The sequence below is a fragment of the Mus caroli genome, chromosome 7, assembly GCF_900094665.2.
Source record: "Mus caroli chromosome 7, CAROLI_EIJ_v1.1, whole genome shotgun sequence".
NCBI classification, from domain to species: domain Eukaryota; kingdom Metazoa; phylum Chordata; class Mammalia; order Rodentia; family Muridae; genus Mus; species Mus caroli.
Window position 1 is genome coordinate 114,055,523 of NC_034576.1, and position 19,488 is coordinate 114,075,010.

Genomic DNA, 19,488 nt, shown 5'->3' on the forward strand with positions numbered 1-19,488 from the left:
GAGGAGAGGAGAGGAGAGGAGAGGAGAGGAGAGGAGAGGAGAAGAGAGGAGGAGAGGAGAGAAGAGAAGAGAAGAGAAGAGAAGAGAAGAGAAAAGAAGAGAAAGAAAACGAAGTCCCTGCAGAGGAGAGTCCAAGGCCACTTTCCCCTACTTGGACACAGCAGGCCTTCATCTCTCCTCTGAAGCTGAGCTGTTGTTATTCCCCTGCCCTGTTGGCTCTTCTGGTTTCAGTGACAATCCATCCTGTGCTCCTATGAAGGCCTAAGCCTCTCTAGGTTGCATCTTCCTGGGTGACTCTGCTGGGATCCAGCTCTGTCTTCTCCCCCTCTGTACTACTTGATTGCTTTGGTTTGAAGGTGACCAAGAGTGACAGCTTTATTAAAATGAAGACATCCAGAGTCCCCTGCAAGGCTGCAGGCTTCTCACCAGCTGATTTCTGGAGGGGCTCAGTGCAGGGAAGGGGGAAAGCCAGTTCTGAAGACCTTCACATGCAGAATGCCAGCTTCCCTTTGATTAAGGCATGGGAACAGCAGGATAAGCTGGAGGTGCTGGGAGAAAGACCCAGGGGCATGTGCTTCCTGTCCTTGGCCATCTGGTGGACACAGCCCGAGACAGCCTCGCCTTGAGGAGGCAGCCTGCAGCCTAGCACGGTGAGAACCAATCTTCAGTCTCTTTCCCTTCCAGACAGCTATGGAGGCAGAGATCTAGATGCAAATTCTGGCACCACCTCACCCTGACAGCTTTTATAGGTGGGGCTGCTTATTTATTCATGTGGTCACTTAGCAAGCACCTCCTCAGTCCCTACTGCGTACCTATAGAATGGAAAACAACAGGACCAGTTCTCCATCATCAGGGAACCCCCACTCTTCTGGGGAAAGCAAGCATTTCACAGATACCCTTCAGCAGTGTCCATTCCTTTAAGGATTAAGCACTATGAAGTGGATTAAATAGTGTCAACCCTGCAGTGCTACTGTTAGGATCCATGTCCTGGAAAAGCCTGTGTGCCATTTGAAGGTGGCCAAATTTCTAGGAGGTGTTATCTTGCATAAGAGAAGTTAGGTTATGAGAGTGTGCCCTTAAACAAGACATCGGAACCCCTGCCCTTCCTCTCCCTCTCTCACTTGCTGGCTACCTAGAAAAGGATGGCTTAGTTCTATCATGTGCTCCTGCTACCGAGTGCCGCCTCACAACAGGACAAAGCAGACAGACAGATGTCCATGCTCTGAAACAGCCAGAACTGTGAATCAAAATTAACCTTTTCTCATTATAAGTCTTAAGTATTTTGTCATAGTAACAGAGTGCTGACTGGCACATTGATAAATGTGAACTTTTTCTCTTTTCTCTTCTTTCAGGTATAAACTCTCTACATCCTGCCCTATCGCCATCATATGCCAGGCACTATCATATCACATACTGCTAGAGCTGAATTCACATCTGGTCAACAGTTTGACATCTTCAAGTCCGATGGGGATTCCAGGAGGGTAAAGTCTAAGCTCAAAGGACCCCAGACCAGCCAGGGAGAAAGGACCCCATCCAAAGAAAGTCTGAAAATTCTCTCCACTTTGTCTCTTAAGGGTATGTGGCTTAGCCTGATAATATACCAGAAAGAACTGACCTTCCATAGCAGAAGTGTCACATGGGGCAGACAGAAGTACCTGACTGTGCAGAGAACCATCTTGACCTGAATTCAAGATGGCTGGATTCTTATCCCAAGTCTCCAGGGCCAAGTGGAAGGCCTCAAACTATTACCAAATGGTGAATGGTGTTGCGTTCTGAACTGTCAGCCAGTGTTCTGGAATGTTGTGGATCTCAGTGTTTCTTCAAGTGCTAGCCTGTTCTGTATCTCACCAAAGATCCTTCAGACCAGAACCTTCTTGACTGAACTAGGATAAGGACAGACAGAGGAAGGAGCCTCCTCCTTCCTTGCTAATGTGCAAGCAAAGTGGGAAGGGCTGGAGGATGGCTCAGATGCCACAGCTCCACACCAAGGCCCACAGTCCAACGGTAACATGTTTCTGCTCCAATCTCCAAACCAGGTGGGCCTTGGTCTGGAGGAACTCAAAAGACCTAGGGCCTATTTTACTAGAACCAATAGAATCCAGAACTCACAATTGTCTAGTTTTAGGTAAATATATTTTTATCAGTCTGCTAAGTCAACTATCTTCTTTATTTAACAAAGAATCTGTCAATCAATAGTCAATATCAATCAATAAATAGTTTCTATCTAAGCAGTTTCACAATTCTCTCTGCTAAGAAGGCAAGACCATCCCCCTGCACAGTGTCTCTAGGACTTTAAATGGGTAAGTGCTTTAAAGAAAAACACAAAGTGCACCTTCCCAGTATGAAGACTACATGCAGCTCTGGATTGTAAAGGATGTATATTAAAATTATATCCTACAACAAAATGCACATTTTGTAGAGGGAGAGGAAAGAAAAGATTAAATCGAATCTTCCTGACAATTGTCTTAAATCACACCTTCCTGGCTGCTGTGGAAATTATAAGCTACATCACTTTGAGTTAAATCAAACCCATCCTGGCAGGAAGATGGGCTGATGTCACTCAAAGACTCAAAGTCACATCTTGGAGGTCAAGATGAAAAAGAAGATGTGCAGCATCTACGTGCCCCCTACCAAGGCAGAGGGAAAGACGCCTCACCAGACAGGCAGCATAACTCTCCCACCAGCCAAGGTCTCAGCAGCCTAGAGCATTGCCAACATCGATCACCACCCGCCGCAATGCCAAGTGGCTTTTAACAGACAAAGGCATGTGCACACTTAATGGCAGCTTGCTGGCTGGCAGTGGTGGGTTGCACCCGATACCCCTGAGCACAATCCCTGCCTGTCTGCACCAACACAATGTCTCTGGTGTTATTTGGTTTTCCTTGAATGTTAACATGATCATCTCAGACTTGATGGACCTAGGATAACCCTAATGAATTGCACCAGAATGGAGCTGAAATCCCACATCCTAGGTGTTAAAGCCAGAAAACACATTCCGTATTTCCTGTACAAAACTCCAGGAAGAAAAACACAGTGAAAATGAAGGGAAGCAATGCTGCGGAGATGACTCTGTAAATAAAGTATTTGCCATACAAGTATGAGGCCCTGAGCTCAGATGCTCAGCACCCAGGTACAAAGGCAGAATGGCAGCAAATGTCTGCAGATCAATGGAGATCACTGGCCAGCCATCCCAGGCAGTGAGCTCTATGTTTAATGAGAACCTGTCTGGGAACAGGTAAGACGGCATGTGATTGAGCAAGACAATAGACAATGACCACTGTCCCCCCCCCATGCATGCATATGCATATACACACAGAGTGAATATGTTCACCTCTCTCTCTCTCTCACTCACACACACACACACACACACACACACAAGGAGGAGGGAGAAGAGAAATGTAGGAAGATGAATTCTGAACATACCTCCCCTGTGCTAACCCCTGGTGGGCAGGGCCAGGTGCTTTCCTGCACCTCTTGATCAGCAGCCCTGCCAATGGCAAGGGAATTACCTTTATTCATACAGTTGGGGAAACTGAGGCGTGATGAGTGAAGAGACTTACGAGGTCAACCGATCCATCAGAAGCGTGGTGGATTTTTCAGGTCCGCTTGTGCTGTTCTTTTCCACCGTGCTGAGGGACGGGGTCTCCTTCTTCGAGACAAGTGTTGGTTTGAGTTACTGACCTTCCTCCCTTCTCCATGCCTGGCCCACTCTACTCCTCTAACCTCCCCTTGTTCTTCACGTCCCAATTTCCTGCTCTTTAAAGAAAAGGACCACGTTGGAAGCCTCTGCTGTGCCACCCCCCACAGCTGGCCTTGCGCCAGGCCAGCAGCATCAGACTCGTGCTCAACAGGAAGCAGCCAGAGAACAGCCCAGATTGATGCCTTCACAAATGTGCTCCTTCACTTAGCCCCTCCAGCTCGGCTAGGGCATTCCTTTCCCAGGGTCGCTGAAGCTGCCAGTCTGTCTTCATGCCTTACCCCTGTCCTACCATCACCCTACTCTAGCCATTCTGGCCACCCCACTGCTGTGCAAACGTAGCGAGCATATCCCTGCCACGGAGCCCTGGCATTGCTCCCTGACTCCCCTGGACCTGTTCTGCCCTTGGACCTGGAAGCGGCTCACATCTCACCTTCTCCAAGAGTGGACTTAGAGGAGAGCTATTGGCCACCATGACTAATGGCCATATCTTCATATTTGATCCTTCGCTCCATTGGCACATCCTCACCATTCCCCAGGTGCTTAATAAAAGCTGCTGAATGAGAGAGACAAGAACCTGAGCCTGTTAGCTAAAGAAGGCTGGGCTACACATCGGGACCCTCTTACTCTTACAGTCAAATATGGAAGAATGGGAACTTCGGTGTGCACCTGTGATTTCTCCCAACTAACTGTGGCTGTTCGTGTGTTATAATTCTGAAACCTCAATAAAGATGGTGGCCTTGAGGCCAGTCTCCTGTGCCTTCTCTACATGGTATATGACTCTGAACATTCCAGTCCTCCATTAACTGGAAACCTCCTGGTAGACCTTGCCATGTCTCCTAGCTCATTCGTAACCATCAATACTTTCTAATGGCTTCTTTCCTGACTCTAATCCCTAAACCTTAAAGGACCTCCAAAATGAAGTCATTAGTTGAATGAGTTCAGCACACTGTTTAGACTTAGTCCTCTCTCAAGAAAGGAAATATGAGCACCCCCAGAGCCTCACTCACTCACAGAGGGCTGAGTCTGGAGGGCTCCTGGTCAGTTAGGAGGACTAGCTGTGCTCTGGAAAGGACGTCATTCAGTGTCCCGACTCAGCCTCAACAGTCACAAGGACTCCCTTCCTCTTCTGCCAAGTCTTGTGCAACCCCTTAGCCCAGAGAAAGTCACAATCCTCTTATCTCTTAATCAGCACCCTTGGAGGAGATAGCAAGAGAGACGTTGACTCCTTGCAGGGAGGCTTAATGGAGTCAGGGGTTCTCATTTCGCATAGTTAATTGTCCTTGGACAAGTTACATATAGCCATTGAGCCTTGACTTTCTCATCTGTAAAATGGTGCAATTAACATACCCCTCCACACACACAGGTTTCCTTAGAGATTCAAACAAGGTGAGTGACAGGCAGTATTTATTTGATGCATTATAGATGCTCAAAAGTCCCTCAAGTCCTTTCTCTCCCATGATTCTACAGACCTGGTTTTATTGCCCTTCTCCACTGGATCCATTCCAATTTTTTAGTCTTTTCTACCAACTTTCCATTGTGTTTCTCCTTTAATCTGACTCCCAGAGTTCTATGAGGTGTCTAGCCTACTTGTACACTTGGAAGTTCTTACTCCTATGAATCCTCCTCCGTGTGTGTGTGTGTGTGTGTGTGTGTGTGTGTGTGTGTGTGTGCGTGTGCGCGCGCGCGCGCACACGCGCAAATTCATGTAAATTAGTGATCAACCTTGGGTGTCATTCCTCAGGTGCCACCCAGCCTTCTTTCTCTTCAGGAAACAGGGTCCCTCACTGGCCTGGAACTCACCAAGCAGGCTACACTGACTGACCAGTGAGCTCCAGGGACTCAGCTGCCTCCACCCAACACTAGGATGACAGGCACACACCACACCTGGCTTTTCACATGGACTCTGGAGATTGAGATCCGGTGCTCATGCTTGCAAGGGGAGCACGTTGCTGACTAAGCTGTCCGCAGCCTTTCCACACCCTCTTTTAGAAACTAAAGAAAGTCAAACTGGAAACCAGCTTATCATTATGATAATGACAATTATCATAATGGAACTCGGACACTGAAGACACCAGAATGTTGATAGACACTCCTCTGAGATGGAGGAGAAGCAGGCAAGTCTGAAGCAGCCAGCAGCCTGCCCCTCCTCCCCTTCCTGGCTCCCTCTTCAGCAATCACAGAAATGCAGCGGTTAGTTAGACAAAGCCTGTCCCCTCAGCCCAAATCCTTTGAGGTAGGAACCACATAAACACCGAGCATCTGAACTGCAATAAAGAGACACCAGACAACTCATCTACCTTGGAATGCCAACCACAGACCAGCTGAATGAATCTGTAACAGAAGATCAAAAAGGATCTTCGTGTGGATAACAGAAAATGTCACCAAGCAAACACAGGAGATCAGTTCAATAAAGAAATGGAGTCACATCTGCGGGTCCACAGTGAGGTTTTTGCTTGTGTTAACTCCCCAGCTCATAACTCGCAAGGTTATTAACACAGGCTCCTACTGTTTGGGGCAAATAAACAGCTACTAATGTTTTGTGCCCAAACCACTTTATTAGGGCTTTCCTTTACCACAATGGTCTCTCCCTTTCCAAATCCTGAGAGATGAAGCTAAAACAGCATACCAAGGCAAAAAAAAAAAAAAAAGGAGAGAGAGGCAGGCTGTGTGGGAGAGAAGACAGGGCAGGGGCTTCTGGGACCCTCCATGTCTTCCTATAAATCTCAGAAAGATGGGCATTTACGAGTGGGGGATTCAGGGGACATCAGATAGACTGACTTTACCCTGGTGTTGAGAACACTTCACTGTGGCCATCCATCCACAAAACAGGAGTGTGTCGACACACAGGCAAACACACACATCATAGGTGGCAGAAACTCACAGGTACAACTTGGGTGGCTCTAGCTGCTGATGGGACATTGCTTTTCCTACAAGGACAAAATCCCTGGAGGCCCCACAGATGGGAGACTCTTCACTTACACTTGTAAAACCCCTCCCTCTACTGCACCCCACTCACCTCTGGATTTGACAAAAGTATAAACCAAGCCACTATCTGTAAAGTCTTGTTCCTCTCTTACTTGACCCAAGGCCTCATGGTCTCTGTTAACTCATCTTCCCCTGTCTTTGAACTGTCCCTCATATTCTGTAAAATCCACAAATCTTAGAGGAGCCACCATTCCTGGTTCTACCACTCATCATCTCTGTGACCTTGGACAAATTATCTCTATTAAGCCATTTTCAATTCCTATCACAGACTACCTGAAGCTAGATAATATATAAGAGAAAAATGTTGGTTCTGAAAAGCCAAAGTCAGGTCTCATATGTTTAGCCTCTGGAGGCTTCCAGCTCCCATACAAAACAGCCAAAAGCAACACCTATAGGTTCAAGCGAGCAGACCTGTAGTGAGGCAGAGAGGAAGGGAGGATGGCTCATACTTGTAAGTATGTGTCTCTTGGGAACTAACCAGGTTCTGAATTTCCTGACTCTCTTCCAAAGGTGGTGGCTTCAATGAGTGAATCAGCTCCTACTAGAATCCACCTTGCTAATGGCTAACCCTTCCAACTAACCACGCTGGCACCAAGATTCCAACTAACCACACAGGCACCAAGATTCCAGTGCACAAACATCTGGACAACACTCTAATGGCTTCCAAATCAGAGACTCTTTCTCACCTCTGAAATTACATCTCACCAGCTTGTTGAGACTAAAGGAACAAAAATCCCCTCCTCTAGAATTAATACCAATTTAAGTAAATACAGTAATGTCCCACATGGACAGTGCCTACCCAGGCTCGGACCCAGTATTCTCTTCCCAGGCAGTCTTCAATGTCATTGAAGCTTGTTGCTACTAAAATAAATCAAAGTCTCTCATTTGTCACTTCAAATCTCTCTTTAGGGCTGAAGAGATAACTCAGTTAGCAAAAACCTGCTATGAAATCACAGGACCCGAGTTCAGTCCCTAGAACTTGTGTAAAATTGACAGACACGGTGGTGCACACCTGTAATCTCTGTGCAGGGAGGCAGAGAAAGGCTCCCTGGAGCTCACTGGTCAGATGGACTAATTTGTGAGTTCCAGGCCAGTGAGAGACATTGTTTCAAAACAGAAGATGAGCAATGACATCTGAGATTGTCCTCTGGCCTCCCCATGTGTGCTCGCACACACACATGCACATGTGCACACACACATACACACCAGAGAGAGAGAGAGGGAGAGGGAGAGGGGGAGGGAGAGGGAGAGAGGGGGGGAGGGAGAGGGAGGGAGAGGGAGAGGGAGAGAGAGAGGTGCATGCACACATGCACACACATGTGCACACATACACACAAACACAGAGATATGCACATGTATGCATACACTCACATGCACAAAAATCTTTCTTTAGCTCTTTAGCTTTCTCACTGTGATTCATTGGCCCAAACAGTCTTTGTCCTGTTCTCCAAAACCCCCAGATATTATCAGCATGATGTGAATTGCCCCAATTTTCAAGCCCTGTTTTGGCCAAGGTCTCTGAAATACTTTTCCATGCCTCTGGAATCTCAATGGCTTTTAACTTGAACTCTCCTGAGGACAGAGATTTTTAGACAAGTCAGGTGTCGAAACCCAATCAAGCACTCACGATGCTTAAGGGGCAGCCCTTCACATGCTTTGTCTGCGCAGCCACTGGTAGAATGGGGGCATTCACGAAAGAGTTTGTATCAACCTCTCCCGGTATTGTTTCCCATTGTCGTTATGGTTCTCTGGACATTCCCTACCCCATCCTTTCGGGAGCTTTTGAAGGACAGTGGTAATAAAATGTGGTCCAGTTAACTTTGCCTTCTGGCCTCTGTGTCACTTCACTGTGGCTTTATACAGCAATGCTCTCAATATCTCACTGACATTAGGTCATCTCGTGTTTTTTCACTTGCATCATTAAAGACAGCTTCATCGTCCAGAACCAAACTCACGAAACTGAAGCCAAGCATCGGGCAATGAAAGGAGCCATCTCCGAGCTACACACACACTGCAGAGAGCCTGCTACCGCCATATCTTCAGCCATAACTGTGTCTCCAGAAAAGCCACAAAAACACATGTGGCCAGGACGCCTTCCACCAAAAGTTCCAGTTGGCTGTACGCCGCAGAGTCCATAAAGAGTGCACAGTCCCACAGAGAAGGTTCCAGAACAGTTGCTGCTCACAGTCATTGCTACAACATACCTGACTTGGGAACAGTTGTGAGGTGATTTGCTATTAACAATAACTTAAGTAGCAAAGCTTAGGAATGATTAACTTTAACTCCACAAATTAGAGAGATTCAAGGTGAACACACTCCCCGGCATACTAATGTGCTTCACTGAGTGGGAAAGAAAAGGGTGGGATGACCACGAAGGCACTGTCAGAACGTGCCTAATCCTGGCCCCGCCCTGGGGTAAGCAGCGTGCATGTGAAGGCATGCATGCAAGGAGATAGGAATGTGGAGAATCCTTCTGTGCGGCCTTGCAGTGCAAGATGCAGTTGCATATGACCCAAAGGCAAAGTGAGGTCTGAGAAGACAACCATTGTATATGCTTTAGAAGAATCAAGTCCCTGCCAAATTGGAGATTAGCACAGAAAGAAGGCCTGCCACTCATGGAATATGACAGCCACCTGCAGCCCCAGTGTTCTGCTTCTGCTTCTATCTGTCAGTATCTCTGACGTGTGTAGGCATTTAAGGCCAGCAAGATGGTTCAATGGATAAAGGCACTTGCTGAAAAAAACCTGATGAGCTGAGTTCAATCTCCAGGCTCCACATAGTGGGAGGAGAGAAGCAGTTCCAAGAAGCTGTTCTCTGACCTCCATGTGCACACGGCAGCCTGTGCAAGCCCATAGATAGAGGCACCCATGGAAATCTGGCCCTCTAGTTTCATGCATATCCCATCTCTCCTCACAGCCCACCTGCTGCTCTCTGGCTCCATTCATCCCCCATACTCAGTAAAGATCTCTCCCCAAAGCATTCAAGTGATATCCCTTCTGTGTGCTTGTCCAGAGGAAAGCAGGTCTGTCCTCTGGGTAAAACCAAAGCAAAGAAAATGGGGCAAGAAACCCAGAGACCCTCAGGCCTCCAGCCACATAACAGCACCTCCAGCTTCCCAGACAAGTGAGGTCAGTATCCTACAGAACAGCAAAGGAGGTGCTCCTAGAACCTGTGTGTGTGGCTTAGAGTCTTACAGACATATCTAGAAAATCTAAGCTAACCTCTGTGGCTGGCGCTGACCTTCAAAGCCCTCACAAGCTGGACTGGGGCTGGCTTTTGATTCTAAGTTCTCCTTAAGATTCACCACCAACTGCTTATCAAGGGCAAATAGCAATTTATGTCAAGTGAGCAAGAAAGAATGTGGAATTCATTTATTTTGCAGCCTATATACACTTCTGGCTAAAGAGGAAAGTCCTTGGTCACAGGGAGAAGCTGTGTGCTTTGGCAGGGTCCTTCTGTTCCATAAGATGTGCTCCAAGACTATTAACAAAGCAGTAGGGCTCAACCCTGAGCCCTGCTGTTGACACTCTCAAGGGTCCAGTGTCTGTTATTAAAGCATTGCTGCTTAGACAACACCTTTCCCTCCTAATGAGGACATCATGCTCCCCTGGGAACAAACCCTTCCAGTTAAGGAGTGGAGGGGGTCAATTGAAAGCTACAGGGGGCAGACAAACATTCTCACATAGGGCATCTCCTGTTTCTCTGGAAGCCATGTCAGCAATCTGATACTGGGGAACGGAGACACACAAATATGCACACCATTTGCCTGATTAAGCTTGAGAACACACAGCGCAATGACCAAACCTCCCACAGCTGCCATGGGGCTGAGTCTAGGAGGAAGATAGTGGATTTAGAAATGAGTCACATGGTGAAACTACATCAGCGTGGCATTCAGAAGGGCAGATAGACAGTGTGAGACAGCCCGCTCTCACTCTGGACTTGCTTATCCTCTCCAATGCTTCAGGCTGCCGCCATCATCCCTCACAAAAACGCAGCTGTCCGAGCTTTCCTTCTCTCCCACGAGGCTTCCAGCCATCTCTTTAAGACGTGAAACCTCTTAAGAACTGAAGTAATTGCCAAACACTACATACACACTGGAAAGAGAACATGTTGTGGGAATGGTGGGGGGTGGGCAACTAGAGGTATTGGTGGTGTTGATGGTATTGGGGAGTTCTGGGGGGCATTGGTGGGTACTGGGGGTTATTGGAGGTTTGGGAATATTGGCATGTATTATGAGTATTGGGGGTATTAGGGTACTGGGGAGTACTGAGAGTATTAGGGGTACCAGGGACTGGCAATAACACTTGACTTGCTCCTATTACTGAGGCCCCAAATTAAACCTTCTGGAAGTCTGGAACTCCAGGAGACACAGTTAGAAAGCCTCTAATCTATGTATGGTATCTATTTAACTATTTAAATCAAACATTAGAGGCTGGGTAAAATAAGGACCTGAGTTCACATTGCAGTATCACATAAAGGCTGGAGATGGTGGAGGGATATATACATATATACATGTATGCATATCATATATGCCATTTATCATATATTACCCCAATGCTGGAGGCTCACTGGCCATCCCATCTCAATAAAACAGCAAACTCTAGGATCAGTGAGAGACCCTGTCTCAGAACATATAGTGAGCAGTTAAAGAAGACTCTATGTCACCCTCTGGCTTCAGCTCATATACACAGATGAGCATGCCTGCACACACACATGCACAACACATACATCACTCTACAAATAAATATGTGTATAACATGTATAACATACCATGTTTATCTTTACTAATTCATTAATATATCTATAAAATTATGCAAAATACACAAATCACCAACACTGAGATGCTGAGAGAAAAATGATTCTCACAAGACAAAAACACACACAGGGAGGATATTAAGTTCTACCATAAGCACAGCAATACAAATCAAAAGACTCGACTGTCTTGACAATAATTCCATTTGCCCAGAAAATGCTGAATGATAACACCAAATGCCAGCCCTCCATGACCCCGACACAATACTGCATTGTCAGAGGCTGGGTGAAAAGGCTTTCCTTTTGAAAAATAATATTTCATAAAAAATGTTCAGACTCTTGAGTCACTAATAATCTTACTTCTGCGACAACATTTTTGAGAATAATTCAAAGGGGGAAGTAGGTGAGGCAAAGACATTCATTTTTTTACCCCCTAGTGTATCCACTGCCCCAGCGTGTACCATTGGGGAAAGTCAAATGGAAAATGGTATGCTGGTGATGGAATACTATGCAGTCATTTAAAGTATTTGAGGAAATGTTCTTAATTTTCCTCCATTCGGTAAATCTCCATGCTTCCCATTTCCCCTGGGAAACATTCCCATGATGCTCTTGTCTCTGTGTGGGCTCCTCTCTTCTAGGGTGCACCTCCCATTAACGGTGGAGTTGCAGGGTTTTTGTTTTTGTTTTTGTTTTTTGTTTTTTGCTACGTGTTGGCTCTGTTCCCAAGCATGGCTATACTACGGGGACTTGTTGCCGTAACTCCTTGATTTAATTACATGCTATGGAAACCCATATGAAAGCTGACTGCTAAAAGAGAAGAGAGTAGTGGTCTCTAGAAAAAAAATAATGTCAATGCTTTGGGAAGACTTGAGATAAGGCAGTCACTTCCATAGTTAAATTACAGGCCAGCAACATCATTCCAAAAGATCAGACAAGAATCATAAAAATTTCAGGCAACGACAGTGAGATTGCTTGCAAGTATCTTTCAGTCCCCAGTGGATCCGACAGAAAATGGGAGAAATATGACTTTATTAACAGAATGAAATGATGCGGGGATGGGAGTGGTCTATGCACAGGGGACAGAGAAACACCTAGTGACAGACCCACCCCAAGGACAGCCTTTTGACTGACAACACCAACAGGTTACTAATGGCTGCACACTTGAGCCACAGTTAAAGCAGTTACTGCTCATGTAATGTTCTTCCCTTTCGCTCCGATGGCTGAGCTCAGTGACTCACTTGCAGTTCCAGTCACACTGACAGTAGGAATTCTATCGTCCTTAGAAAACAAGTGTGGGTCCGATCCAGAGTGTCCCAGTTCCCCATAGTCCCCAGGAACTCCACCCAGCTCCTGCAGCATCTAGAGGCACCTCAGATTGTCAAGAGATAAAGGTTGAAAATAAACTACATAGAAAGGCCAAAAGAAAAACAAAGCTTCCTTAAAAAGGACTAAGGGGAGAAAGTGTAAATCTAATAGTGGGGTCTCCTCAGATGTAGAGTCAAGTGGGCAAAGCCAAATGGAAGGTTCATGTAGAACAGATCCTGAGAAGTTTCATGCATGCTTAAATTGTCCCTTCAACATTGGCACTTCCTTAACAGATTCAAAAAGATTCAAAAAAAAAAAAAAAAGGAGAAAGCCATTTTTGTTTGCACTTGACATACAAAACCAACATGACCAGAGCTGGGTTGGCTCAGTTCTCAGAGTGTTTGCCTAGGATGGACAAGGCCTGGATTTGTCCCCAGCACCACATAAACTGGGCATGGTTGCACACACCTGTAATCCCAGCACTGGAGAGAGGGAGACAGGAAATTCAAGATCCTCTTTGCTAGGTAGTGCGTCTGAGGCTCCTGGACTATATGAGACACTGTCTCTGAAAGAAAAGGACAAAAGGGAAGAGAAGGAGAAAGGGGAATTTCTCTTTCCAAGGTTTCTCATGCGTTGACTTCCTCTAACTCCATTTGTCTATCTCACACAAGGTGTAAGGTCCTAAGTTGGAGCTTGTACTAGGAACTACTTGGAGTTTCATCCAAGAGGATACTTATCTTAAAGTCTGAAGCTAACCACCCTGCCATTTAACATTTACTTGGTTTTAAAAGAAAAAAAAATAATGTTCAAAAAATACAATTTACATTCCCAAGAGACTCACACGCACCATCTAATTAAATCATTCAATCAGAAAACAAATTAAAATGAAATATCACTGTGGTCCCTGTGAGGAAAAGCAACTTTCCAGTCATGGCGAGAACAGCCCTCTAGGGGACTGCTCCAAAGCCTCTTGTAATTGCAAGTCCTCAGAACATCCTGCCCAACACCCGGTGACATTTGCAACTTCCTGGACAGCTCTCCTTCCAAAGAGGAGAGGCGCTAAGCTTGTCCTTTGGAAACTGGCAAAGCTTACACTCATGACTAACTAGGGCACTGGATATTAGTGCAGGGCAGTCACGCATCCATCCCGACTGTCTCTCTTCCACCTGCCAGAAACCGCCCATAGAGTCATCAAACATTCTCTAAGGGAATGTGACCTCTGCCTCCTCAGGAAACCAAACAAAAGCCAGATAGGCCCTAGTCTCTCAGTGGAAAGCATCTCCATGTGGGAACACTACTGAGCCCACCAGCCCTCCAGCATCCTCAAATGCCTTTCACTAGGATACTGCCAATGCTACAGCTGCCAACTAACACCAACACAGCACTCTTTCCCTGGGAGCCTCTGGTCCTCTTAGCAGACAGTATATCACACACTTTAAGAACACAGAATGACCCCCCTCCTAGCCTACAGAACTAACAGCCAAAATAAACACTAAAAATAACCTGGATGTGGTGTCACCCATCTGTAATGTCAGAGGAGGTGAGAGGGTCTCGAGTTCAACGTCAACCCTACACAGCTACGGTAAGATCTTGTCTCACAGCAAGACAAAGCAGAAACCCTGAAGCTCTCTGGGTTTAAATCTCTGTTCTACTGTGTAGCAGAGTGTGACCTTAGACCAGTGGGTCAAGCAACCTCTCCAAATCTGTGTCCACGTCTGTAGGATGGAGTTAAAACCACCAACCTCACAAGGCACTAAGGGTAAGTCAACTTACGCCAAGTTCTGAGAGTGGGGCACGGCACTTAACAGGCGCCATACAGTTCTTGGCTATTCTCCTTATCAGCCTTACCATCCTCAGTTCCACAATGTAATATGGATGATTCAAAAGGCTCTCCCGATGCAAGAGACTTAGACAGTAGATCTACAGAAACATCCCACATCCTCAAGGGCAGGGTCTGATCTCACAGACTTTACAAGTCTCTTACATTTAAGCCCTAAACCCAAGTGCAGGGACTGTTCTGGAGCCCTGGAGGGCGTTGTCTTCATCAGAACACCACTAAAGCACAAGCAACCAGCTAGCCTCTGCCATCTGTCTGCTTCATGCCTAGCCTTTCCCAAGTCACTGCCTCACCCTCTGCAGGTAGTGACTTTGGCCCTGTCCTCATAATTCATTAATTTCCTACTGTCCAAAGTACAACCAGACTAACACAGTCTGAGGAGCTTCCTTTCTTCTTTCTTTCTTTCCTTTTTAGAACGTCTCTCCTCCAGTTGATCAGGTCAGCATTCAGAAGTTCTAAGGTCTTCCTGGTAGAAAAATTACAAGTTTTCTCTTTTTTCCCCAACTTCCACGATGGTTTTTGTGTGGAGCCTTGTAAGTCATGTGGCATGGCCCACATTGAACATGAGAGGGCCTGCTCAGTGCTGAGCTCCTGAGTTCATGAAATCCTCGAAATGACTCCTAAAGCAGTCCCTTGCTTGCTTCTTTCCTGACTAGATAGAAAAGAACGGGAGAATCCTTTGGAACACAGACACAGTGGCTACGTGACTGAAGATCTCTTAAAAATCTGTGTGTACATTGGAGATGTCTGAGCAAGGTGAAGCCTTGACTCCATCTCCCAGATCACATCAGGGTGCACTTCTCTTGCTGACTAATGCTGAGTCTGACCCCAGGGATAGAAACCCAGTAAGAATGGCAGCAACAGGCACTATGGCACACTTTGGTCTGTGGGGCTCAGTGCAGGGATGAGACAGAGGTGGGTCTGAAGTAAGAGCTGCCAAAGGTCCCTCTTCTAGGGGCCCTCAAAGTCAAGTGCTCGCTTTGTCTGTGTCACCTTTCTGCCCTCGGAGCCGCCCTGGGGAAGGAGTCGATCTGGCCATGTGGGAAGCACAGCGGTTCAGAGTAATCCTGAGTAAACAGAGCAGGCAGCCTGGAGCTCAGATGGGCTGCCAGGTTTACAGGGAAACTCACTGGGCCCTATGGGTAAGAAGCCTCCCTGTCTAAGAAAGCACGGGACACCTGGGGTGGACAGGGAGAATCCAGATTGCTATCACCAGTGAGCACCCCTCACTCCAGCAGCCCTGAGCTCCATCCCTTCTCTCTGATACCCACACTGTCCTGAGGAGGAGTATCTGCTCCTCACACAGCAGGAGACTTCTCCATATCCTACTGTCTCTTTGGACCCAGTCTGGAGACACCCACCCACTGCAGCCTTGGATTTCAGACCCAGCCCCTGTAGGTTTGTCTACTCTGCCAGTGGCTGCTTCCTGCTTCTGCGACCGAGGTAACTGTCCTGGCAAATTGGCCTTGCTAGAACCCGGAAGGCTATGAAGTAAAGCCGCAGCCCAGAGTGGGTTTTCTCCATCCAAAACAGAAGAAACACCACCACAGTGGACTAAGCTGCTTCTTGGGTTTGACACCTGCTCCTTAGGGGAGGATCCTGGAGAGGCAGGTGTGCTCTAGGTGGGGACTGTTTTCTACTTAAGATACCCCCTGCAGTCCCAGTCCTTCTGAGACTGACTGAGGCTGGAGCCAATACTGGGCCAATGTAATTTTCTACTCCGCATTTGTCTTGAAGCTTGCTGCTCCTTAAAACCCACAGTTAGAGTCATACAAGACATCTCTCTTGTCCCTTACAAGCCCGGCAAATGAGCTCTTTTGCCCTCACATTCTCTCTTGGAAGCACAAACATCCACAGTCAGACACACTCCTATACTAGTGTGAGATCCTGCGATCCTGGAAAGGAGCACCCTGGAATCATACGCACGTTTGGACACGTGCACATCGCGTCCCCATACCTACAGCAAGCTACACACACACACACACACACACACACACACACACACACAACACCTGTGCACACGCGTACACAGGGAAGACTCACAGAGCGGCAGACACAAAAGATCCAGGACACCAGTCCTTGCAATCCCTCCAACCACGTAGCTGCCAACCCATAGCCCTCCCTGCAATCGCTGGTCTCCTACGCATTGGCCCCAGCGCATCCCACAAGCAGAACACTGGGCACTCCCGGGCCTCGCGCCTGGCTCAAGTTTCTCAGGACGCCTGTACCTTGGATATGCTGTTTGATGACATTCTCCAAGTGGTCCAGCCGCTCGATAATTTTCAGGGTGTCCCCTTTATCTTCCTCCAGCTTCTTGTCGGGCGCTGGCTCCTGCCCCCGCACATACACGCTGGCGATGTAGTTGGTGACCCAGCCCACGTACAGCAGGCATATGATGTTGGTCATGCCGCTTAGGATCACGCAAGTGGACACCAAAGTTTTGGTCTTCCTGGTACACACCATTCTGGGGTCCTTCCTCCATATAGAGCACCCGGGGCCCCTCCTCGCTGTACACCCCAAACTCCCCCGCGCTCAACCCCCTTGGCACGTCTGGGGTCTCTGGGTGCGCCAGCACCTAAGTCTCTCCAAAAGCGGGTCTCCTGGCAGTGTGAGCCGCGGCGCACAACTTTGCAGCTCCGGCCGCTGGCCACCCTGAGAAAGAGCTCCACAAAGAAAACGAGGTGGGTCTAGATTTTTGTTTTGGGCTTTTCCCCCACAAATTCAAAATCCCCGAGCCTTTCCCTAGGCGGTCACGGGTGGCCAGCAGTGGCGAGACGAGACCTGCAGGGCTGGGAAACTTTGTCACTGCCAGGGCCCAGCCGCGTTGCTTTCCATCTCCAGTGCTGGCTGCCTGGGAGATGCCACCAGCCCTCCGCTCGCCGCTCAGGAGAACCGCGGCTGTGGCTGCGACCAGAAGAGCGAAGCAGAGCAGTCCGGCCCCCTCCGAGCGACAAGCGCCGCCACCAATCGCGCTCTGGCTCTGGAAAAGGGTCGGGACTGGGCGGCTGCGGACCAACGAGGAGGGGCCAGGGGGCGGAGCCCCGCCCCGCGCCCCACCTGCTGGCAGCAGGCTCGGGTCCGGACACAGCTGAGTCTCCCGCGCCCTCGGGCCACCCTAGCCCGGCAGTGCCTGCAGATCAGGAACCTCCAGTCCCCGCCCAGGCCAGCAGATTCCACCTCTAGAGTAATTCCAGCTCGCGCTCCCGCTAAGAAACCCAAGCTTCAGGGACCACGATGCTCCTATACCCTCACCTTCCCCAACTGAGGGGATTCTTCTGCTTTTCCACCTGAAAAACGGACTCCTCGCCTCCATCTCCTTTTTTGATAATGGAGACTCAAACCATACAAGTGGCTAGTCCTCAAAATGTCCACACCTTATGCTTCTTGAGCCTTAATTCTGCCCCTCTCTGTTGGTCTCCCGGGTGTCACCAAATGCCTTCCGGAAATCTCTAGGAGAGGCATAGTGAACAGTGAGGGTGTCTCTGCAATCGCTGGTCACGTCTATGCACTATGCAGCTCCCTGGACGAATTCATGTTCTGGGAGCCGTTACTGCTTATGGATACCACCACACCCCACGTCTAAGGAAGCCTTATACACAGTATTGGGACAAGAGGATGCAATTCCCCATGACTTGTATAGTTCCCACACATACAGTGTTCATGGCTATCAAGTGGTCAACAGAGCCTTTCTGGAGAGAGAATGTGGAAACACACACACACACACACACAGAGAGAGAGAGAGAGAGAGAGAGAGAGAGAGAGAGAGAGAGAGAGAGACTCCTGGGTTTGATGCTCCAGTATGTGTCAGTTACATGAGCTTGAGCAAGGGTCAGAACACCATCAGAGACATTTCCCCCATCTATCATATATCAACAATACCTTCCTGCTTATAAGTATTAAATGAGAGGATATGCCAAAAGGGCTTAGGACAGGACACACAGTGGGTGCCCAGGCTCCTGTGGGTATCATTCCAGGATTCAGTTCCTCCCTTCCCAGGTCCAAGAACACCACCTGGCTGCTCAGCAAACCTTGATTTTTCTATTGACCACTCTCAGTTCTTCTCCCCTACTGGAAGCTACAGGATCTAAGGCTGTGGGCAGCAAGAAGGGGCTTGTCCTTTAGCTGGCTGGGTTCCACCTCATTGGCTTTCTGCTTGAATGTCTTTCTTTACCATCAGCAGTTCAGCCATAGGGGCTGATAGAAGGAATGCTGCTGGGCCTGATTGCTCCACATACCCTCTGATTCCAACTCAAGATCCCCAAAACCTTGGTTAGAAACAGGAGCATGGGAGTGTTTGTGTAGGCATCACTCCCCACCCTCTGCAGAATCACAAGATCAAAGGCCCAGTATCTCTGCAAGCTCCCTGTATAAATGGTTCTTGGACATAGATTCTTATATTCGGCCCTCAGTTCCATTGTATTCAACTCAACAGGAACTCAGCAAGTTCCTGACATTTTGTCTAAATGACCAGTTGCCTGGGACACTTGCCCAGTTTGCTCTAGACCTATGGCTGCGGTGTAGGCTTCAGTCTCATCAGGGGCCTCTTTTCTGAGCATGGAGAGCTGTTCAGCCCAAGGAGGTTCGAGACTTTCCACTTATGTCACTCGTCTAACCCCAAGTGTCTTCCCACTTTGCCGTGTAATAAGTCCTGCCGGGAGCTTCACTATCAGGCCCCTTGATGTTCATCAGAACTGAAAAATTCCTCAGATAGTCGATGTGAGCCGACTGATGCCAAGTGGTCCTTGAAACTTATTCTGAGAATCTGAAGCTAGTGTCTCCTTCCACTCCTACCACTAGAGGTGACATGAGGGCTGAAAGTCCTGGTGGCTTTGTCCTGTATAAACTGAATGTTGTACACTGAAGAAGCTACTGTCCCCTTGATGTGACTTGAGAGCAGTCTTTGGTGGGG

At 47.9% G+C, this 19,488-nt stretch overlaps 1 protein-coding gene across 1 annotated transcript in view; it reads right to left on the reverse strand.

The window, feature by feature from the left end:
- Galnt18 (polypeptide N-acetylgalactosaminyltransferase 18) overlaps positions 1-17,503 on the reverse strand; it is a 311,123-nt gene extending 293,620 nt beyond the window's left edge. The window contains exon 1 of the mRNA XM_021167493.2: positions 16,808-17,503. Within this exon, the coding sequence (XP_021023152.1) occupies positions 16,808-17,042 (235 nt within the window). The 5' untranslated portion in view covers positions 17,043-17,503. The remainder of the gene's footprint in view (positions 1-16,807) is intronic.
- Between the last annotated feature and the right edge of the window lie 1,985 nt (positions 17,504-19,488).